The sequence below is a fragment of the Microcebus murinus genome, chromosome 24, assembly GCF_040939455.1.
Source record: "Microcebus murinus isolate Inina chromosome 24, M.murinus_Inina_mat1.0, whole genome shotgun sequence".
In the NCBI taxonomy this organism is placed as follows: Eukaryota; Metazoa; Chordata; class Mammalia; order Primates; family Cheirogaleidae; genus Microcebus; species Microcebus murinus.
In genome coordinates this window covers 2,743,875-2,769,142 of record NC_134127.1, presented here as the reverse complement: position 1 = coordinate 2,769,142, position 25,268 = coordinate 2,743,875, and the positions used below count along the sequence as shown (strand labels likewise).

Genomic DNA, 25,268 nt, shown 5'->3' with positions numbered 1-25,268 from the left:
AGTCTTTTGAAAATTCTTTTTGTGTAGTTTTCTGGTTGATCTCTGCACTTAGGATTTATTTTTCTGATTTATTTTTTCTTTCCTCACTTGAAAGTCATCAATTTTTCATCTTTTTCCTGCATATTTTCTGGTGAGATGTCTCAGACTATCATTATTATTCTTTGAAAATAGTTATATATATTTTTTCTAGCTGCTTTCATGATTTACTTTTTAGCACATTTTATTTAATTGTTTAGTCTTGATGTAGTTAGGATCGGTGTATATGTAGCCTGTCTGTATATATTCTTCTTGGCAATCTTAATGTTTTCTAGAATACAATTTTCACCAAACTCGGAAAAAATTAGCTGTTATTATTCCTTTAAATATTTCTCTGCTCTCTTTCTGGGACTTTTGTTTACATATATGATAGATTTCTTTATATTGTTCCACATGTTCCTGTTTCTTTGTATATTTTTATCAGCCATTTTTTTCTTTATGTTTTCTATTTAGATAGTCTCATTGCCTTATTATCAAGTTTATTGATTTTATTTCTGTATTGTCTTAGATATTCTTATGTACGGCCAATGAAATTTTCAATAGAGATAGTCTATTTCTTAGCTCTAAAATTTCAACTTGGTATTTTGATTCTTTCTAAGTCTCGACTGTGATCATAATTTCTTTTAAATCATTCAGTTATAATAGCTGTTTTAATAGCCTTATCTGGAAGTCTCAATATCTTTGTTATTGATGGCCTTGTTTATATTGATTTTCTGTTGAATATGAATTCTACCCACACAAACTGCAAGATATAATAATAAATGTGTATCACCTTGAGCTACTATGTTTGTGACAATTTTTTATGCAGCAAGAGAACAAAGAAATGCACCCAGACTCAGGAAAAATTTATGTCTAGCTTTTCATTTAGTGTCCCTAAGGAATAACTAAGGCAGAGGTTTTTCTAAGAAACCAAAGTGTACAAAAGCGAATACATAAATGTATTTGGATTTGGCGCTGGATTTTTATTTTCTTTTTTTAGACAGGATCTCTCTCTGTTAGCCAGGCTAGAGGGCAAGATCATAGCTAACTGCAGCCTCAAACTCCTGGCCTCATGTGATCCTCCTGCATCAGTCTTCCAAAGAGCAGGGGTTATAGATTTGATTGTTTGTTTACAGAATAATTACCTACTTGTGATTTTTGTTTGAATGATATTTGTTATAAATCAATACTAGAGTAGTAAAACATACACATATTTAGACTTACCATTTTATTTGGAATCTTTAGTTTTCCAAGAAATTTATGTATTATTTATTTATTTTTTTACTGTATGTGTGTGTTTTGACCTGAGACTTACAGTAGAAAACTAGAAGTAGATATGGCTGCAATTGGCTGCCACTACACATATTGTGAGTTTCTTTTTTCGGGTCTCCTTTGCTGCAGTAATTCAGCCACTGTACCAGAAAACGATGTAATCAAATGTTGATATTACCGAGAGCTTCACCAGCCTATGGCCTAGAGGAGGTAAATGTGCTTTATAACCGTTATGTGACCTCTGAATACCTTTTAAATTTTAACTTTTTGGAAAACAAAGCTACAGGGCGGGTAGCACAGGGTCTGGCAGGCCTCTGCAAGTGCAGCAATCTGGGGGGGATTGGGGGGCATCCCTGAGGGGCTTCTGTTACCCACCCCCCACCCCACCCCCGTCCTGCGCCTCCATCTCCCTTTGCCCCTCCCCCGCCAAGGGGAGAATCCGGGGACCTGTGACCTTGAGCTGCAGCTGTTCCACCCCCAACGGCCACCACCCTGCGAAGACCAGCGGCGTCGTCGCCATGCTGTCCCTGCTGCTGGTCCTCGCAGGCCTGGGCCGGCTGAGCTCCGGCCAGCGTGAGTGCCGCACCTGCCAGGGCCAGGGCCGCCCTTCCCGCTCGGGGTGCCCTCCTTGTCCCAGAAGCTCGGCCGGCCGGCTGGTCTGTCGGGGAGGGGAGAGGGCGCAGGCCCGCCCCAGCTGCAGAGCCGCAGGAGGGCAGAGCAGGGGCAGCTGTTTCTTGCTGCTGGACCTCGCAGCTGAGGCCTGCTGTCCCCTGGGGAGGTGGGGGAAGGAGGGACACTGGGTGGGGTCGGAAACCTCCAGCCCCCGCTTACACGGGAGACTCTCCCTGGGATTGGACAGAGTACTTTATTTTTATTTTTTTGATGTGTGTACGTGTATGAGTGTGTTGGAAATGTAAAGAGTGATGTGAGATGAAGAGCACAGGTGAAGTATGAGGATGCTGCTGTTCGCCTGGAAGGCTCTCACACAGGTTTTTCCTTACTACAGATTCTGAAACACAGTTTCTGCAAATTACAGTGCCACAGAAGATTGAGACAAACACCAGTGATGGCGATGTTTCAGGAATGCATGTAATTAAGAAGCCACTTTAAAAATATTATAGATGTTTTATTCTTGCTTAACTACATGGTCCTAATTCAGTAGTATCCCTTTGTGAAATTTCATTTGTTGTTCTAATTTACTGTGCTGAAGAGCTGTTTGGCCTGAATGAGAGCAAATGTTTGATTTTTTTTTTCATTTCTCAATACCTGAATGACGTATAACTATTTTAAAACAGAGACTCAGAAAAAATGCCCCAAATTCCTGTAACAAAATTTTATATATGGTTTATTGGACCCTTTTAGAAAACATGTACATTTAAATGTGTATTTTTATATATTAAGGTCATACTAATATTTACCAAGTAATATTATTTTAAAATGGCAGTATATGAAAATATCTCCATGCCTAAATTTGCATATAAATGTATGTATAAATCCTTTGTAAAAATGGAAGTAATGCCATTTTAATCTGATTAAAATAATAAGGTGTGTACATGATAAAATTAAATTTAGATTAGTACAGAGAGTTGTAAATGAAGTCAATGTCCACATCAGGCTCCAAATATAGAAGAGCTGAATATGTGAATATTTAGAATGCACACACATGTTCACATATATTTTAATGATCATATATGAGTGTTATTTTCTTTTTCATTTATTTATAAAGTTGGATTTACTTTTAAGATGATAAATATAGCTCTTTCATTTTCATATAACTGCCTGTTATGTCATATACATGTAATACCATATTTTATCAAATTTTTGGCATGTGGATAGTTTCATAAACATTCCTGGATCATGTTTTTTTTATAAGATCACTGGGCAAGCCTGTAAATTTTTTGAGTATATATTACAAAATGTCTTTTGGAAAAGTTGCATTGCATATGACTCTAACTAGCAAACAATGATGATGCATATATTCTTGATACCTCACCAGACTTTGTTCAATCTTTTTATCTCTGCTAATGTGAGCATCCTAGTGAATGTCCCCTTAGAGTATATTTTGGTCAAGTTTTAAAGATGCTGTGCCTTTATGTGTTCTATATTAACTATTTGAATTTTTTTTTTTGTTCATTTCTTATTGATTTTGACTTCTCTTTTACTAAGTTTTACCAGTTTTGGTTAGGACATTGTATTTTGAGGAAGGAAGAAGTATAGATTTAATTTTAGTAGGAAGGTCTGAAAAGAATATTGAAATGTCAACTGAAAAACTCTCAGACACTAAGGCAAGTTTTATAGTCTGTGTGGTCTGTCTAACTCTCTGGTACCAAAAAAAGTCTAATGATTATGTATTTATAAAGATACTACAACAAACCATAAGTATTTAGAGTTTAAAATGTCTTGGAATTCATACTGTATAGTTGGAAAATGCTAACCAAGAAAAAAGATGATTATCCATGGTAACATCAGAAAAACAACAGCAGATAGTACACACACACAATTTTGAGGGATAAAGGTAAGCAGTATTATGTAATGATAAAATATTTAGCTCACTAGGAAAATCTAACAATTATAAATTTTCATGAATTTAATAAAATACCCTCAGCATATATAATGCTAAAACTGGTAGCACGAGAGGGAGAAATCATCAGATCCATTTTTGCAGTGCAATCTTAGAATGTTTTGCTCAAATGCTGGTTGGAAAATCATAAAAATACTGATAAAGAAATATGAACAAAAATAAATATGTTAGTCAATGGACACATATGGAATGTGAACCCAATGAGCTGAATGCATTGCATTGTTTTCTCTAGCTCTGGTATTTTGGGGATCTCACTGGAGTCTACAGAGTATCACACATTTAAGGCTTCTATTTGATGACAATGCATATAGTGTAACAAGAAGAGAATTCAGGAAAGCATCAGCAACCAAAAAACATAAAAAAACATCCACAGTGAGATCTCTGTGAGCCCTATCTTTTTGCTCCTGGAACTTGCTGAGTCTCTGGCTTTTACCAATGAGATGTGTGGGAAGAATTTTGGCTTTGGGGAACTCACCTAGAAGGTTTCATTGACTCTTGGAGTAGCCAAGCCAGCCTTGTGAAAATAGACAAACATTGAAGAAGTTAACTTGGCTAGGGTAGTTTTGTCCCCTAAAAAGCCCACTAAAAATCTCACTACTTTTGTCTTGGCCAAGAGTCAACAACATCCAGACTTATATGCACCCCCAGAAATAAAGATAGAGTTTTTCTAATCCAGTTGTAATTCAGCTCAATCTCCACTGTAAATAAAGTGCACTTTTCTTGAGAATATGTAAAACATTGAACAAAATGTTGATGATAGCAAAGAGAGAAAATTAAAAATCAAATACAGATAGTATAAAATTCATTATCTGGTAACAATTCTATTAAGGTAAAATTTAACAAAAGATGGGAAAATTCATTTGGAAATTTGCAGATGCAGTTCCGTACATTCTATGGGTTGAAGAAGAAATCATAAATAATAATGGATATTATACCATAGATAAAGGACAAGAATTAATCAGTTACCTGCAGAAATTTGAGTTATGGTCATAACTTATGACTAAAAATATTTAAATAATGGAAATAACATATTAATAACATATTCAGTGAGACAGACTAAAGAAAAAAGAAGGAAAATATGTAATATTTGAAATGAAAACATATACTAAACAATAAATATAATGATGAAAATATGCCTATAAATTATAATTTAAGGAAAATACTTAAATTTATGAAAGTATATCTTAACAAAGCTTACATAAGTTGAAATAAACAGTATTAATAATACTCATATCTTATTTTATTTTATTTTATTTATTTATTTTTTTTGAGACAGAGTCTAGCTTTCTTGCCTAGGCTAGAGTGAGTGCCGTGGCATCAGCCTAGCTCACAGCAACCTCAAACTCCTGGGCTCAAGCGATCCTCCTGTCTCAGCCTCCCGAGTAGCTGGGACTACAGGCACGAGCCACCATGCCCGGCTAATTTTTATATATATATATTAGTTGGCAATTAGTTTCTTTCTATTTTTTTATAGTAGAGACGGGGTCTCGCTCAGGCTGGTTTTGAACTCCTGGCCTTGAGCAATCTGCCCGCCTCGGCGTCCCAGAGTGCTAGGATTACAAGCGTGAGCCACCGCGCCCGGCCTCATATCTTATTTTAAAAAGTGAAACCTTACTGAAATCCTATCCCTCACTCCCATTGCAGATTATATTATTAGAGAAATGTGTATAATTTTATCAAAAGGCACAAATCTGAAATTTCTTTTCATGTCTGAACTCCTGTTTGCACTATCTCAGATCATACTCCTCAGAAACTTCTGTTGCCTTTTTCTGCTATATCCAACTCTAACTTCAGATGAAAGAGATCATACAGTACCGGTAGCACTTCTTTGTGTGTATGGCTTCTTCATTCAACCTACTATTCTTGTGATTTGTCTGTGTTGTCTCAGGTTTCAGGTGTTTCATACATTTAGTAATTGTATGGTATCTTAAAAATTGATTTTTAACCTCTTGTTAGATAATCGTCTACAGTTTGTAAACATTACAAATAAATCTGCTATAAAGAAACAAATATTTCATTGCTGTGTGCTTTCATGAGCATATATCTAGTAGGGAAATCTGATTTATACAGTAAGAGCAGAAATGTAGAAATCTGGTAAATTGTTTCTTAGTGTGGTTATTATTATACTCTTTTACCTTTCCATTAGCAGTGCATGAGAGTTTTAGTTGTTTCATTTTTTTTATAATACTTGGTATTCTCAATCTTTGATTGTTGACAATGTGTTTATTTTATTTTTCTCTATCTTTCTTGGATTATTTTGCATCCCAGGATGAATAGTGATGATGAGTGACTTGTTGAATATTTATGGGCCAGTCGGATATGAATTACAAATATCACTCTCCCTTGTAGGGATTGTCTTAAGTTTCTTGATGGTGCCTTATAATGAACAGTAGTTTTTAATTTTGATGTTATCCATTTAATCAAATATTTACTTTATAGCCATTTTCAATCTATTTAAGAATTATTTGCCAACTCAAGGACATGGAAATATTTTAGTGTATTGTCTGTGAAAAACTTCATAATCTTGGTTTCAATATTTGTGTGTGTGTGATCGTCTCTAAATTTTATTAATGCACAAGGCACAGGCATACTTCTATGACTTTATTTATTCTCATACAAGTATCTATTGACCTAACTCCATTTACAGAAAATACCTTCCTTTTTCTCTATTTAACTAAATAGGCACCTCTGTTGAGAAAAAGACATTTTTATGGATTTATTTCCAGAATCTTAATTCTTTCTAAGTGATGACATTAGAGGACATTATGCTACGTGAGACAAGCAGACACAGTTTATATGTGTCGTTATATCGTATGCATCAAGTACACTTTAGGGGTACATACAAATTTTATATGTCAGTGATATCCCAATAAAGTTGGATTAAATAAAAATGCCTTAAAAAGTTCTTCTAGAAATAAGAGGGACCTTTATTATTGATAGAGGGACCAATTTATCATGAAGGTATCACTGTACTAAATCTATTTGTAACAGCAAAACGTCACTACGTGGGAGGACTTCTACTTAAATGTGAGCTGTCACAGGAAGTTGTGGCTTTGCATGAGATGACCCTGTTTAGCTGAGGCAGTTCTCAGAGGGATCAGGGAGACAAGGATTATCTCTGGGTAGCATTTCTGGTGACTAGGGGATCATTCTTGTATTCTTAGCTTAGGGAACCTGCGCTGCATTATTTGATTTCAATTTATTTGTGCTGGAAACTGCAAAGTAGAACAAGATAACAAAATTCAAGTTTCTGCTAGTAGTATTCAGCATTTCTAAATGTAATCTTCCTTTTAAATTCCTGTCTCATTATGATAGTTAATAAATGCTAATGACTAATGGTCTTAGATTTGAAACAGATTTAGACTTCTTGATTTTATTTAAATATAATTGAGTAATTCTGTCATACATCCAATTTTGATATATGCAAGATATAATTACATTTATATGAAAAAGTATATACATTTCAAAGAATTATAGGCTTTTACTTTTAAGAAGTTAGAATTTCATTTGTTGGAAAATATTTGATATTCAAAATAAAAAAAAAAGAAGTTAGAATTTCTAACAATTATATTCTCTCTGAATACTTTGTTACAGATCACTTATCTCATCAAAATTGAAGGGAAAACATACACTTTCCATCTTGAAAAACAGTAAGTGGCCATTTTTTTAAGTTCAGTTATTTTTAGTGTATCTTAAATTTTTACAATACTGCCCTAAATTGAGCTTAAAGAGGAGAATAAATATATTTATTTAACATGTTCTGTTTTCTCTGAGTTTCATCTTAGACTTGAATTTCAAGTTGTCATTTTAAATTGGGTAATCTAGCTATATTCTAATTAATGATGTAAATATTAATTCATGTCAGACAAATGAAATTATTTAACTCCATAAAATACAACCATAAATGTAGCATTTAAGAGTATAATTTTTATTTGTACAGGTTCAATATTTTTGATATCTGCACATGTCATTTTGTGTATTTATATGATTTTAAGCATTTTACTTGATATTCCACATGTTAAAGACAAGTTAAAATGTAGACCAGGCCTGAAAAATCCCTGAGCAAACAACACCAGCTTGGTCTTAAAACCAGCTACCTTTAACCTTGCTTAAATGGCAAACATAAGTGAAATGTGACTTAGGTCATTTCCAGAAAATGCTTGTGTTAGAGAAAAACAAAGGGGAATCTCATTCAATCAAAGGCAGCCAACTCACCAGGGACTTTCCAACAAGGTAAACCAAAACAGGAAACATTTTTTATATCTTTGACCAATGAAATAATTTCTTTGTTATAGTTTTGTATTCACCAGATAAATCCTCCGCCTAATGCTTTCTCATTGGAGCCCTAAACCTCTTTTAGTTTCATGGCTTCCAATTCATAAATTGCCATTTCCAGAAATGAAATCCATAAATTTTTATTGTGCCTCCAATTCCTCTTTCAACAACTTAGTGTCAGACAAGTGGGTTCTGAAGGAGACACCCCGTGGCCCCAGTGAGCATCTCAGTGCCAGGTGAAATATACTTGCTGGGCCCATTGTTTTCACATTTTTCTCCCTGCATTTGGTGGCCGCTGGGTAAGTCCCTACTGGATTGCTGATCTCTGCAATTTGAGTCCTGTGTTGAATTTCAGTAATTTTATTCCAGATTGGACCCAGAGGTTGGATTGGGATTTAACAGGACCTAGACTAGGTCCATTACAGTGTACTTGCTTCCAGAGTAGGTCTGGAACCCAGGTTAGGGTCCAGAGGCTGCACTGCAGTTTGCTATAGACTGAAGTCCAGCTGGAGGCCAAAGGTAGGTGAAATTTAAAAGGAAGGGTATTATGGGCTCATTAGTATCTAAGGAGTCTCAACTTCTCTGTCTGGAACTCTAGCTAATTCTGGGTTTAGAATTATGGACTGAGAACCTAAGCCTTTCTACAGAAATGGGTGTACCTCGTCAGAGATGATTTAGAATTTGTAGTGGCCACAGTGGGGAAATTTTAATCTAGATTAAATTGTTCATATAAGGAACACATTGAAAACAAAGGAGTCCTGAACACCTCAGAAACAATGGGATGCATTTTTTTATTGGCATACAGTGGCTTCTAAAAGATAATCATTTCAAAACTGCCTTTCTAAAAGACTCCTTACAAAAGGCTAATAAAGTAAATGAAAAACTTACACGGCAGATTGAAGGGAAAGCTAAGAAAAGATAAGTGGTGACTGATGTGATGCTGACTGTTAACATTTTTAGTCCTCCCCTACTCAATACTTCTGAGCCCATCCCATTTGCTCAGTCACCATCCTGGCCTGAAAACTGCCAATCCTTTTGCTCAAATGCTTTTTCACCCTGGGGACAATGAGAAGAAGGAAGTTAACCTGATGACTTACAAACTTAGGCTCTCAGAACAGCCAGATATGGGTGTTACTTTATTCTGTGGCCAAAATATGAACTCAGAGCCATAGCAAAAGAATTTCCAAATAGAGAAATTCCATGAATATATTCTGAAACATTTAGAATCCTCATATGAGCATATATATGACCCCGGGCTTCCTGAGCTGTATCAGTTGATACACATGACATTAGGGACCCCGGGAAGCAAGTAAATGTATGGCCACTGCAGGGGGATACGTCTACAGAAAGTATTGCTGACCCTTCAAAAGCTGTATCTTTTGGGATGGCCCAAAAGATGCCAGAAAAACAACTAAAGAACTTTTAGAAGCTATTCCTATTTTCTTTCTACAAGAAAACTGATTGGTCGTTTATTCAATTATGCAAACAGAAAAAAAGATAAATTAGTTTTTGACTATAGGTCTAGATTGGAAATTTCATTTGTTAAAGCACTTCATACTGAAAATATACCATGGAATATTTTCTGCCAGAAATGGAAATAGGCCTTTTAGCCTTATTCATTCATGGGCTTCAGCCAGAGCTTGTTGACCTAATTAAATAAAAGTATACAACTGGATGGGAAGTCGCTGATATGGCTGAATTGGTGATCATGGATGGATACTTTGAGAGAACTTTAGAAAAGAAAAAATATGAGGGTCTGAAAGAAAGTAATCAAAAGGCTAGGAGAAAAAAATGGCGGAGTAGGGGTGCCCTCCTGGCTCTCTGCTCCCAGAGTGAAAAGTGAAGAAAGCGGATAGCCACACTCGAGTGATCTGTACTTCCAGGAGACCAGCTTCCCAAGCCTGCAGACATTCAAGAGGAAACGGAGGGATATGACCATTTGCAGCCTAAAGCAAAGGTGAACCGATCATTCTTCCGCAAAACTGGGGGATTCGGAGGCACACATCAGGGAGGGAGCGAGGCGCAGCTTAAGCTGCTGCCAGCTGGCAGTGGCGCTAGCCCTACCCTGTGCTGAGAAACACCCCCTCCCACACCGAACTCCACTTCCACGTAGGCCAGGAGGTGCCTGAAGTTGGTGAGAAGTGGCAGCGCGGGACTAAACCGTGTGGAGAGGAGACTAGAGCAGGGAACGCGCTGAGTCGCCAGAGCGCACAGCAGCCGCAGTTTAAGGTGGGGGAGGGTCCGCGCAGCAGGAACCAGAGCCGGCTCCGGCATCTCCCTGCAGAACACTCCCAGGTCAAGGTCAAGGGGAGTTTACACAGAAGGAGGCTTTGACTTTGGATATAGAGGAGGTTTGGGATAGCACTGAGAGGTCAGATTGCACTAAGTTAGACTCCTTGATCCATTAGGACGCCCTCCCTCTGCCCCTCCTGCACCACTCCCGCCCCTGCATTCCAGCGCTGACTTGGGCTCGGGGTTTGGAGAGGAGGCGCAGAGAGAGCACCGGTACGTGCCACTACTCCACCAATTTGATATTGGACCGTCATTTGCTGCACAAGTGGCACTGACTCTGTGCTCAGAAGGTGGACCCTGCCAGGACGGGGCAGTGCTACAGGGGAGATTGCCCTTGGCGGATTTAAGGCAGAGAAACATTGCATTCCACACTCTCCTGCAACCTGGAGCCCCGCCCTGGGCTCCAAAGTCTCTGTCCCAGCCTTGGGGGCGGAGCTGAGATAGAAACCGTTCTCATTCCTGCCACTTATCTCCACCGGTGTAATTAAAAGGACCAAAGTCAGCGATAGGTAGGTCCCATAGACTGCCTGCCTGACCGCTTTTGGTCAGTCTCACCCTGCCCAGTTCTCCCGCTCTGTGCCCAGAGTGTGGAGCCCGCCTGGGAAGAGCTGGGCCTTGCAGGAGGCAGCTGTTAGTGGTTATAAGGCAGAGATATTTTACGACCCCCACACCGGGGGATTTGGGGCTAGGCCTTTGGCTTCAAAGTTTGTATCCCCGCCTTGGGGGCGGAGCCGAGATAGAAAGTGCTCCCGTTCCTGCCGCTTATCTCCACCTGTGGAATTAAAGAGACAGAACACGGGGCCTGGTGGGTCTGGCTGCAGGACAATATCTCTGCACAGGTCTCCCGCGCTCTGTGTCCAGAGTGCGGAACCCACCTGGGCAGGGCCTATTCTAGAAGGAAGCTGCCCTTAGCGGCTATAAGGCCGAGAGACTTTATGTCTACCACCGTCTTGTGTCTTGTGACTGAGTGTTCGGCTCCAAAGTCTCTGTCCCCGCCTTGGGGGCAGAGCTGAGATAGGAACTGTTCTCATTCCTGCCACTTATCTCCACCTGTGGAATTAAAGAGACAAAAGACAGGGATAGGTCCCATTGACATCCTGCCTGCTTCTGGTCAGTCTCTCCCTGCACAGGTCTCCTGCGCTCTGTGTCCAGAGTGTGGAGCCCGCCTGGGCAGGGCTGAGCCTCGTGAGAGACTGCCCTTAGTGGCTATAAGGCAGAGAGACTTTACATCCACCTTGCTCCAGTGTCTTGTGGTTCCAAAGTCTCTGTCCCCGCCTTGGGGGCTGAGCTGAGATAGGAACTCTTCTCATTCCTGCCGCTTATCTCCACCTGTGGAATTAAAGAGACAAAAGACAGGGATAGGTGGGTCCCATTGACTGCCTGCCTGCTTCTGGTCAGTCTCTCCCTGCACAGGTCTCCTGCGCTCTGTGTCCAGGCCCTGGAGTTTGCCTGTGCAGGAACAAGCCTAGTAGGTGGCTGCCTTTGGTGAATACAAGACAGAGAGACCTTACAACCCACACACTCTGGTGACTTGGAGCTGGGCCTTCGGTTCCAAAGTTTCTAGCCCCGCCTTGGGGGTGGAGCTGAGATAGGAACTGCTCCAGTTCCTGCCATCTATCTCCACCTGTGTAATTAAGGGGGCAGAAGACGGAAGGACGCCGGAGCAGCCCGGAGACCAGCGGGAAGGGTATGGTAATTGGCTGTTTCCCCTCCACTACATCTTGGACTGCTGGCTCCCCAGCAGGTAGAGAGACCTGCAGTCACCAGCCCAGCGACGCTGCCGCCAATGAGCAACACCACCTACTGGGTCAGAAACTAAACAAGACGTATGAATACCCAAACGAAAACCTAAAGGAAAGAAACAACAACTGAGCAAAATGGGAAGAAATCAGCAAAGGAACTCCAGAAATATGAAGAAACAAATGGAAAACACACCCCCAAAGAGGAGCACCAGCCCCTTAGAAACAGACAACAACCAAAACCTGGCAACCAAAATGACAGAAGAGGAATTTCGAATATGTGGATCATAAGAACACTCACCGACCTGCAACAACAACTCAATAATCAACACAAAGAAACTACAAAAAGCCTCCAGGATATGGAACAAAGGTTCACTAAGGAGATCGACACAGTGAAGAAATCTTTAACCGAAGTCCTGGAGATGAGGAATCAACTCAGGGAATTACAAAATACTGTGGAAAGTCTCAAGAACAGGGTAGATCAAACAGAAGAAAGAATTTCAGAGATTGAAGATAACACCTTCCAATTAAATAAATCAGTCACAGAGATAGAGCAGAGAAACAAGAGAAAAGAGCAAAGCCTACAAGAGCTGTGAGATTATGTGAAAAAACCTAACGTGAGGGTCATAGGGTTAGCAGAAGGGGAGAAAGACAACAGTCAAGGGCTGGACAAGCTTTTTGAAGATATAATAGAGGAAAATTTCCCAGACCTTGCTCAAAATCTCGATATACAAGTTCAAGAAGCCCAGAGGACCCCTGGGAGATTCAATGCAAACAGGAAGACGTCACGTCATGCAGTCATCAGACTGACCAAGATATCAACTAAAGAGGCCCTTCTAAGAGTTGTAAAAAGAAAGAAGCAAGTAACTTACAAGGGAAAGCCAATTCGAATGACACCAGACTTCTCTAATGAGACTTTAAAAGCAAGGAGAGACTGGGGCCCCATTCTCACTCTTCTGAAACAAAACAATGCCCAGCCTAGAATCTTATTCCCTGCAAAACTAAGCTTCGTATATGAAGGAGAAATTAAGACATTCCCAGACAAGCAAAGCCTCAGAGAATTCACCAAGACAAGACCAGCCCTACAAGAAGTACTCAAAACAGTGTTACACACGGAACACCATAATAGAAACTCACGAATATAAAAAAAACCAACACCCAAAGATTAAAGGCCAGATATCTCTATGGATCAAAAGAGAAATCAAAGCAACAACATCCAACCCAACAGAATGAACAGTAATCTATCTTACCTATAACTTCTCTCAATAAACGTGAATGGCATAAACTCTCCACTCAAGAGACATAGGCTGGCTGAATGGATAAGAAAATACAGGCCAAGTATATGCTGTCTTCAGGAAACACATCTAACCTGCAAGGATGCATATAGACTAAAAGTAAAAGGGTGGAGATCAGTATTCCAGGCAAGTGGTAGCCAAAAGAAGGCTTGTGTGGCAGTTCTAATTTCGATTTAGTTTTTAAACCAACTAAAGTAGTAAAAGACAAAGAAGGTCATTATATGATGGTGAAGGACGCAGTTCAACAAGAAGAGATTACAATTTTAAATATATATGCACCCAAGTTAGGTGCACCCAGTTTCATAAAGCAAACCTTACTGGATCTAAACAAATTGATTAATAGCAATACCATAATCACCGGAGATTTCAACACCCCACTTACGGCACAAGACAGATCCTCCAATCAGAAAATTAACAAAAACTAAGGGACTTAAATAAAATTATAGAACAATTGGGACTGACTGACATTTACAGAACATTCTACCCAAAATCCAGTGAATATACGTTCTTCTCATCAGCTCACCGGACATTCTCTAAGATTGACCATATCCTAGGACACAAAGTAAACCTCAAGAAATTTAAAAAAATAGAAATCATAGAATGTATCTCCTCAGATCACAGTGGAATAAAGGTAGAAATCAACATTAACAGAAACTCACATTTCTACACAAAAACGTGGAAACTAAACAACATCCTACTAAATGATTACTTCATAAATGAAGAAATCAAGACGGAAATAAAAAAATTCTATGAAGAAAATAATAATGGAGAGACAATTATCAAGTCCTATGGGACACAGCTAAAGCAGTTCTGAGAGGAAACTTTATCTCCATAAATGCCTATAACCAAAAGTCAAAAAGATCACAGACAATCTAATGAAACGACTCAAAGAGCTGGAAAAAGAAGAACAGACCAGCCCCAAACCCAGCAGAAGGAGTGAAATCAACAAGATCAAATAAGAACTAAATGAAATTGAAAACAGGGAAGCTATTCAGGAGATTAACAAAACAAAAAGGTGGTTCTTTGAAAAAATAAACAAAATTGACACGCCACTGGCTAAGCTAACAAAAGCAGAAAAGAGAAATCTCTAATAAACTCCATCAAGAACAAAAAACTAGATATCACAACTGATCCCAAAGAGATACAAGATATAATTTATGAGTACTACAAAAATATTTATTCACACAAACTGGAAAATGTGGAGGAAATGGACAAATTTCTAGAAACACACAGCCTCCCTAGGCTCAACCAGGAAGAAATAGATTCCCTGAACAGACCAATCTCGACAGCTGAAATAGAAACAGCAGTTAAAAATCTCCCTAAAAAGAAAAGTCCTGGTCCAGGTGGCTTCACACCCAAATTTTACCACACTTACAAAGAAGAACTACTACCTATCTTACAGAAACTATTTAACAACATCGAGAAGAATGGAAACATCCCTGACACCTATTATGAGCCGAATATTACTCTGATACCAAAACCAGGAAAGGATGCAACAAAAACAGAAAGCTACAGACCAATATCCCTAATGAATATAGATGCAAAAATTTTCAACAAAATCTTAGCTAACCGAATCCAGACGCTTATCAAAAAAATAATCCATCATGACCAAGTGGGCTTCATCCCAGGGATGCAGGATGGTTCAACATACGTAAATTTATAAATGCAATTCACCACATAAACAGAAGCAAAAACAAAGACCACATGATTCTCTCAATAGATGCAGAAAAAGCTTTTGACAAAATTCAACACCCTTTAATGATGTGAACACTTAAGAAAATCGGCATAGAAGGGACATACCTAAAAATGATACAAGCCATATATGACAGACCCATAGTCAACATGATACTGAATCGGGAAAAACTGAAAGCATTCCCACTTAGAACTGGAACCAGACAAGGCTGCCCACTATCTCCACTTCTATTCAACATAGTGTTGGAAGTCCTGGCTACAGCAATCAGACAGGAAAGTGGAATTAAAGGTATCCAAATAGGGGCAGAAGTGATCAAACGTTCACTCTTTGCTGATGATATGATATTATATTTAGAAAACCCCAAAGAATCAACCAAGAAACTTCTGGAAATGATAAATGAATTTAGTAAAGTCTCAGGATACAAAATCAATACACAGAAATCAGAGGCATTCGTATACGCCAACAACAATCAAATTGAGAACCAAATTAAAGACTCAATACCCTTCACAATAGCAACAAAGAAATTAAAGTACCTAGGAATATACTTAACCAAGGAGGTAAAAGACCTCTACAGGGAGAACTATGAAACACTGAGGAAGGAAATAGCAGAGGATGTAAACAGATGGAAATCCATTCCATGCTCATGGATCGGGAGACTCAACATCATTAAAATGACTATACTACCCAAACTGATCTACAGATTTAACGTAATATATATTAAAGTCCCATCAGCATTCTTCACAGATATAGAGAAAATAATTTTACGCTTTGTATGCAACCAAAAAAGACCCCGAATATCAAGAGCAATTCTAGGCAACAAAAACAAAATGGGAGGTATTAATATGCCAGATATCAAACTATACTACAAAGCTGTAGTAATTAAAACAATCTGGTATTGGCACAAAAATAGGATTATTGACCAGTGGAACAGATGTGAGAATCCTGATATAAAACCATCTTCATATAGCCATCTAATCTTTGACAAAGCAGACAAACACATACGCAGGGGAAAAGAATCCCTTTTCAATACATGGTGCTGGGAAAACTGGATAGCCACTTGTAAAAGGCTAAAGCAGGACCCACACCTTTCACCTCTCACAAAAATAAACTCACGCTGGATAACAGATTAAACCTAAGGTATGAAACTATTAGAATTCTAGAGGAAAATATTGGAAACACTCTCCTAGAAATCGGCCTATGCAAAGAGTTTCTGAAGAAGTCCCCAAAGGCAATCAAAGCAGCAACAAAAATAAATAAATGGGACATGATGAAAGTCCAAAGCTTCTGCACAGCGAAAGAAACAGTCATGAAAGTAAACAGACAACCTACAGAATGGGAGAAAATTTTTGCGTCCTACGTATTCGATAAAGGGCTAATAATTAGAATATACTTAGAACTTATGAAAATCAGTAAGAAAAAATCAAATAACCCTATTAAAAAGTGGGCAAAGGACTTGAACAGCAACTTTTCTAAAGCAGACAGAAGAATGGCCAACAAACATATGAAAAAATACTCATCATCTCTAATCATCAGGGAAATGCAAATCAAAACTACAATGAGATATCACTTAACTCCAGTGAGAATGGCCTTTATCAAAAAGTCTCCAGATAACAAATGCTGGCGTGGATGTGGAGAGAGAGGAGCACTCCTACACTGCTGGTGGGACTGCAAACTAGTTCAACCTCTGTGGAAAGCAATATGGATTTACCTTAAAGTGATACAAGTGAATCTACCATTTGATCCAGCAATCCCATTGCTGGGCATCTACCCAAAAGATCCAATGACACTCTACAAAAAAGACACCTGCACTCGAATGTTTATAGCAGCACAATTCATAATTGCAAGGCTGTGGAAACAGCCCAAGTGCCCATCAATCCAAGAATCGATTAATAAAATGTGGTATATGTATACCATGGAGTACTATTCAGGTCTAAGAAACAATGGTGATATAGCACATCTTAATATTTTCCTGGTTAGAGCTAGAACCCATACTACTAAGTGAAGTATCCCAAGAATGGAAAAACAAGAACCACATATACTCACCAGCAAACTGGTATGAACTGAGTAGCACCTAAGGGGACACATAGGTACTACAGTAATAGGGTATTGGGGAGGGGGAAGGGGAGAGGGGGGCGGGTGTATACATACATAATGAGTGACATTTCCACCATCTGAGGGATGGTCATGCTGGAAACTCAGACTTGTGAGGGGAGAGGGGAAAGGGCATTTATTGAAACCTTAAAATCTGTACCCCCAAAATATGCCGAAATAAAAAAAAAAAAAAAAAAAAGGCTAATATGTTCATGTGTTTGTAGCTACCATAGCCTTAGGGTCAAAGAACATGAAGACTTTCTGAGTCATAGTATAACTTAAAATCAAGATATCCTAAACATGGAAACCCTGTGCCACTAGTTGTCTGCCATCATTGTGAAAAGTCAGGCGATCGGAATAAAATTGTTCTCTCTTGCACCAGTCATTTAACTCAGACCCCTAATGAACTTACCCCTTTTGGCCCAGACTATTTTCCCATTAGACAGAATCCTCAAGGGCTTGACTCTTGAGACAACAATCAACACTAACGAGGTTCTGAGGGATTCTCTATAAGTTACTTCCCATAATACTTGTAAACAAAAATGAGGAAACAAAGATCAAAATTAATGTGGAGTGCTGTATAGTGTTGGTGGCTACCAGGGCCACTTTATTCACTGTAAACCCCACCCTAATAACCCAAAATATCCTGTGGAGTAAAGAAAATATTTTTGAAAGTTTCAAGTCAAGTTCAAAGGCTCCCCATGTCTGAGCCAGTTGAAATAGTGCTTGGACTATTCTGAGAAAAGCATTCCTTTCTACTCTGAACCACTTAGTAAATTTACTGGGATGAGAATTGGTTTTTAAATTTAGAAAACATACAGCGTTCTCTTCAAAGGGAGAAATAATCTTAGAATTTCCTGACTCTCCTACATCTGAACTGCTCTGTTACCTTTAAGCAGAAATTCATAATATTGAAACATATACAACCCCTGAACTTTCTGAAGTACCCAAATTTGTTTATGCTTCTTCCTCAGCTCACATAGGGAAAATTGAAAATGTTGAACTGGTAAAATTCCAAATACACTATCCTAAACCATGGTCTAAATACCTCAGAAAATGTGAGGCAATTCAAGGATCTTCACCAATTAAACACAACAATAAAACAAAGACTTATAATTCCTTGCACTAGTAACTGTAACACTCCAATCCTCCCTGTGGAATAACCAAATAGATGATGTTGAAGAGTTAAGACTTTTATGCAATAAATAAAATTGTAATACCAAGATTCCCTGTGTTTCCAAATGTTAGCACTTTGTTTTGAATGTGCCTACAGAATCTAAATTGTTCACAGTGTGGATCTCTACTCTGATGTCTTTGGTATGCCAGTTAACAAGAAGAGATAATACTTGTCTGCTTCTACTTGGAAAAATCAACAATACACCTGGGCTGTGATGCCAGAGGGTTTCACTGAAGCCCCATTTTATTTCTCTCAAGCATTACATCAAGACCTGTCAACTTTACAGTCTCCTAGAAATTCCACTTTTATTCAGTATGTCAGTGATTTGATGTTATGTTCTCCTACTGAAGAAGACTTTGAAATAGATCCAATTGATCTTTTATAGCAGCTGGCTTACAAGGACCACAGGCCTCTGTGAAAAAACTTCTGTTTTCTAGAGAAAAATTCTATAAATTAAAACATAATCTTACTGCAAAGAAACCTTGCTCTCACCTGAAATAGAAAAGAAATTCCAAGGTTTCCCTGTACCCACACCTAAGAGACAATTAAGAGGTTTCCTGGGACTTGTCAGAGACTGTAGGTCTTGGGTCCCGACTTTTTATTTGCTGGCATCTCACTTATGTGAATTTACAAAAAACTCTGTCCCAGGGCCTGTGTTATGGGAAGATAGTCATGAACAACTGTTCAATCAAAAACAACGACGACAACAACAACAAAACAAAACCCTGACGTCACAACAACCTTCCAGCTTTAGGGCTTACAAAAGTCTTTTGTTGTACTTTTTCGCCAATGTGATAATCAGGCTTTGGGAATCCTTACTCAAAAACATGAAGGAAGACATAGCATCATTGCTTATCATAACTTTCAATCGGATCCAGGGGCCAAAACATATCCAAATTGTTTAAAAACAGTGTCAGCAACAGCTAAATTAGTAGAAACTTTATCTCAACTAGTATTAACAAATGGACTTTAATTTCAAGTTCCACATGCTATCAAAAAATTAATAAATTCTTATTAGACCCAACATTTTTCAGCAAGCAGAATAATGACATGTTACAAAATTGATCTCCTGTCACCTTCTATTCTCCATCTCAATGGCTGTAATCTGCTTAAATTTGCCATTTTACTGCCTCTGCCTGAGGATGGCAAAGAATGTGGTATCACAACTGCTGATGCCTCACATTTACTTACAGGAAACTGCTTTAGAGAATCCCAAATTGATACTTTTTTAAATGGGTCTTATGCCAAAAATACAGAAGGAAATACCAAGCAGGATGCATTAATTATTCAGTGTGAATTAATAAAAAAAGGGAATTCTTCCAAATTTCTATCAGTACAACCTGCAGAGTTATAAACTCTCATTAGAGCCTGTAATATAGCTAAAGACAAATCAGTTAATTATACAGACAGTAGATATGCTCTTGGAGTATTCCATGATCTTGACATGGTATGAAAATGATTAGGGGTTCTCGTATCTAGTTGGACCCCCAATAAAAATGGATCCCAAATGGTGAACTTCTTGATGCTATTCTGCTATCTGCACAGTGTGTTATTATTAAAATTGAAGCTCATTCTCTTAGAATTGAACCTGAATACCAATGGAGTGTATTAGCAGACTTCTGTGCCAAGTCAGCTATCACTGAAATTATTAAAATGCACAATTTGAATGAAATATATAAAATTACTTATGAGAATTTGAATGATCTCTATAAATTATTTATGAAAACTTATTGAACTAACAATGTTACATACCTGAATTGGAACAAAAATAATTGGTATCTAAAAGAATACATGTAATTTTGAGGTTATAGTCGTGAATTCTTTGCCAGGACTAATGTCCAGAAGTTTTCACTTGGTTTTCTTCTAATATTTTTATAGTTTCAGGTCTTACACTTAAGTCTCTAATTCTTCCTAAACTGCTTTTTGAATATAATGAAAGATAGAGGTCCAGTTTTGTTCTTCTGCATATGGCAATCCATATTTTCCCAGCACCATTTATTGGAAAGGATGTCCTTTCCCCTGTGTATGTTTTTGTTGACTTTGTGAAATACCAGTTGGCTGTAGACATATGGTTTACTTCTAGGTTCTCTGTTCTAGTCCCTTGATCTATGTGTCTATTTTTATACTAGCACAAGCAACAACAATGAAAATAGGCAAATGAAACTTAAACTAAAGAGTTTCTGTATAGCAAAAGAAAGAAAAACAGTGAACAGACAGCAGAATGGGAGAAAATATTTACATGCTATGAATGTCACGGGAATAATTGATATCCATAATTTACAAGGAACTCAAACAACTCAACAAAAAGAACCAAATATCAACGGTAATAGAGCTGGAACCCATTCTACTAAGTGAAGTATCCCAAGAATGAAAAAATAAGCACCACATGTACTCACTATCCAATTGTTTTTAACTGTTCAACACCTAAGTGCACATATAGGGATGACATTCATTGGGCGTTGGGCAGTTGGGAGAGGGGAGGAAGAGATGGGTATATACGTACATAATGAGTGTGATGTGCACCGTCTAGGGGATGGGCATGCTTGAAGCTCTGACTCGGGGAGGGGGGCAAAGGTAATCTACATAACCTAAACATTTGTACCCCCATAATATGTTGAAATTAAAAATCAGTGGACAAAGGACATAAATTGACAGTTTTCTAAAGGAGACACACAAATGGCCAACAAACAACTGAAAAATGCTCCACATCACTAAATCATCAGAAAACTACAGATTCAAACCCCAATTAGATATCATCTTATATCAGTAAGAATGGTTATTTAAAAGTAAAAAAAGTAAAAAACTATAAAAAAGTAAATAAATAAATAAATAAATAAATAAAAAGAAACAATTTAGCAAGGATGTAAAGAAAAGGGAATTCTTCTACATTGTTAGTTGGAATGTAAATTAGTACAACTTCTATAGAAAATGCTATGGAGATTTCTCAAAGAACTAAAAATAAAATTACAATTTTACCTAGGAATCATACTACTGCATATCTACCCTAAGGAAAATAAACCATTATATCAAAAAGATATCTTCATTCATATGTTATTCATATAACAGTAATTACAAATGAACCTCTCCTTGTCTTCTAAACTCAATCATACGAAGAACTCTGGGTTGTTTTCTTTTGTAAGAGACTTTTTTCAGAGTCTGTAAATTATAAAAATCACTTGTTAATCTTTCAGCAACTCTTGAAAAAAGTCTTAATGACACTTTACATTCTCTTCAACCAGTACAATCAGAAATAAATATTGTGGCCTCAGTATTAGTCTGAAGTATAGAAGAGTTCTTGATACTTTAACTGCTCAACAGTGAGGATCTTGTGCCCAAATAGATGACAAGTGTTTTTTCTGTATTGACAAATCAGGAATTGTTGCCAAAATTTAAGGATCTTAGAGAACACATGGAATCTTTCCTCAGATAGGGACTACTTCCTGCTGTGATTTATCCAATTGGTTAAATGTTGGCTCCTGGGAATTTTTGCTCTGGAAAAATTTTCAATTTGTGGCCATTATTTTTCTTGTAGTCATAGCATTTAACTCTCTGTTGCATCATATTTTCTCAAGAGTTGTAAATGCTTTCCAGCAGCCACTCACATGTCAAATAGTTGTCATCAGGATCAGACAACTTGACACATCAGCCATGACTATGGGATTGCTAATGGCAGCTCCAACACTCTCAGTCCCAGCACGTTGATAATAACATACCTGACTCTTCATCCCGTATTTAATGACCTAACACGTCTTCCCCCAAGCTCCTCAACCCTAGCCCTTGGATTTGAGTTTATCTGTGCAAGGCCAGTTTATGTGTGTACTGTCCTAGAGGATACCATGGTTAGCATGACCCTACTCCTAGTTTACTTTCTATTCTTACTGCCTTGAGATTATTAACAATTTTTAATAAAGAGTCCTGCATTTTTACTTTACCTTGGGCCCCACAAATTATGTAGTCTATCCTGTGCTTTGTAATTTACATTGATATCTAAGCAAAGAGATGTTAGCTGGCTTAAATAGAGGCTTGAAGAAACTCTTGTGCTTTTCTGATGGCCATCTTGTTTTGTCTGCCATCCCCACAAAAATATACTTGAGCTAGCTGGCTGTAAGATAGACACACATGGAGCACAGCCAGGGTTCCCTATTCATACCATCCTTGATCAGCCAGCATCCAGCTGACTTCCAGATGATTAGGCAAGCCTGGCCATTATTAGCAGAACTACTGAGCAGCCCACCCTCACATGACCTAGAAGTTGTGAGCAATAAATACTTTTATTTTATATTGTTATGGTTTTGTGGTTGGTTTTTATGCAGTATTTTGCATAATATTGTTGAGATTCATTTTTACTGATATGCACAAAATGAGTTCATTTATTTATGTGTAGTTGTAGCTATCATTAATTCACTACATATGGCTACATATTAATTTAATTCATTAGTTTACAATTAAACCTCATTAATTATATTTATCCCTTATTTATAGTTTTCTATGTATATTTCATTTATTTCATTGATTTTATTTACTAACAACAGCAAGAAAAGCCTTTTCTGGATAACCTTGACTGTGAATTCTTAGTGCCTGTGAAATTGATAGACTGTAACTAAGAAAACACTCAAGTTTGTTGTATGCTGCAAATTATTTACTTCAAAAAATTTATGCCAATTTTACTGTCACCAAGAATTCAGAATGTTTCTGTTCTCTACTCTTGACAAAATGAGTATTTTCACTCATTGTTGTGAACTAATAGATGAAAAACTGTTATTTTACAGTTGTTTTAATGTGCATTTTGCCGGTTATTAGTAAAAGGTAATATCTTTTCAAATGTTTACTAACCATTCTAATTGAATTGCCTTTCTTAAGCTTTTGTTTTATCTTTGGATTTACTGTTATTCATTTATTTTCAGTTCTTTGTTTTCAATCTATGATGCATCTTTGTTTTTCTTTCCTTTATTCTTTCCATTATTAACTCATGGGCATTTTTGTTTACCATTTTATTAACCTGTTATCTGTTCTCTGTGTTACAAATATGCTGCCCAGATTATTGACTGTCTTATTACTACAAAACTTAAATTTTCATATAAGTTATTATATTCGTGTTTAATTTTATGGATTTGGCTTTCCTCTTTTATGTCTCTCACATTTTGAATTTGTAACATAGGAATCCTATAGATAGAATTTTTAAAAATAGTTTTTACACTTAAGATACAAATTCAGTGCTTTCGGTTTCTTTACTTAACAACTGTGTTGCATTTTACAAGTCTTTCCAGTGCTAGTTTTATTGTTTACAGTTGCTTCATTTTATTGTCTGTTATATTCTAAATTTGTATGCTGTCCCAGATATTGCTTATTTAGAATTTTCAGATTATTCCTTCAGATAGAATACATGGATTACATGCTTTGTCACTCTGTGCCTATTTTCAAATATCCCTTATGTTCTCATAATTAAATAATATCTTAGTGATGTGTAGAATTTGTGAGTCCTTTTTAATGCTTTTAAAGTTCTATATAGTTTATCTTAAATGCTTTTTTTAGTACATGATTTTTTGTTCTTGCATTTATGCATGTTTGTGTGTGTGTATGTGTGTGTCATAGGGGTGTTTCATTAATCCTCCCTGATATGTCATTAGTCCTTCATTTCTTTCAAGAGATTATTTCCTTTATCATTTTATTTATTCATTCTTTTTTCTTCTTTATTTTATTTTTATAGATGCATAATATTAGAATAGTTGCACATATTTATAAGGTACCGGTGATATTTTGATATAGGCATACAATGTGTAATGATCAAATTGGGTAATTGGGATATTCATCACCTATAATAGTTTTCACTTCTTTGTGTTGAGAACATTCCAAATTTACTCTTCTAGTTTTTTTGAAATATACAATAAATTATTGTTAACTGTAATCACCCTAATGTGTTAGCATAGAGCTAAATCATTAGTAAAGTCGTGGACGACACACTGTTGTTTTAAGCCAGTAAAGTTTTAAGCCAGTTTTGGAGTTGTTTGTAACAGAGTATAACTTCATGAAAACTACTTAATGCAACCAATCTATTGCTATATGTTAGCAAATATTAACTAAGGTGTTTATGCCATGAAATTATTGACAGTTGAATTTAAAAGAAAACTGTGGTTGAAATATGGAAGCCCTGGCTAATTCCAAAAATAACTCTGTGTTTGTCAGTTGGTCATTTTGAATTCATTAAAGCATCCATACTGTTTCTGGGTTATACAGGTTATTATTTTTCTTATGTTAAAATATGCACATATGCTATCAGAATGCAGCCAAATAATGAAGAGGTAAGTCTATTTAGGTTTTGGATATTTTTGCTTGAAAAATGAAAGTAAATTTTGTGAAATTTTATTGTTCCAAGTTATTTTTATTAATGATATAATTACAATAAGCTTTCATTATTTTGATTGAACTAGGTCATTTTTACACCCACGTTTCCTCGTGTATTTATACAACAAATCGGGAGCAATGTATCCAGATTCTTCATTTACAAAAGTAAGTTTTAGTTTCTGCCAAATTTTACATTTTTATGTGGTTAAGGTACCACCGTTAGAGAGCAAATTAATGTCTTATAGTCCACAGAATTATTGAGCAAACAGATCACAAACCGAAATGTAATGTGGCAATCACTATTGAAAGCACATTGACTGGAACAACTACTTTTTAAGTCTTAACTCAGGTATCACGTATCCAGAAAGGACATCTAAACTATTTTAATGTATTAGTAAAAATGTGAGGGATAAAAAAGTGGGTGAAGGAGCTAAGACATGCTGAGAAGTTTCAATTGACATTATCAGAGGACCTAAGCAGTAAAGAAATTACTTTC

General features: G+C 37.1%; 1 protein-coding gene across 1 annotated transcript in view; it reads left to right on the top strand.

Annotated features, from left to right (window-relative positions):
- The first annotated feature begins 1,724 nt into the window (after positions 1-1,724).
- Positions 1,725-25,268, top strand: part of LOC105878174 (A disintegrin and metallopeptidase domain 3) — a 118,710-nt gene continuing 95,166 nt past the window's right edge. Inside the window, exons 1-4 of the mRNA XM_075997194.1 lie at positions 1,725-1,860; positions 2,294-2,376; positions 7,463-7,518; positions 24,859-24,937. Of these exons, the coding sequence (XP_075853309.1) occupies positions 1,806-1,860; positions 2,294-2,376; positions 7,463-7,518; positions 24,859-24,937 (273 nt within the window). The 5' untranslated portion in view covers positions 1,725-1,805. The remainder of the gene's footprint in view (positions 1,861-2,293; positions 2,377-7,462; positions 7,519-24,858; positions 24,938-25,268) is intronic.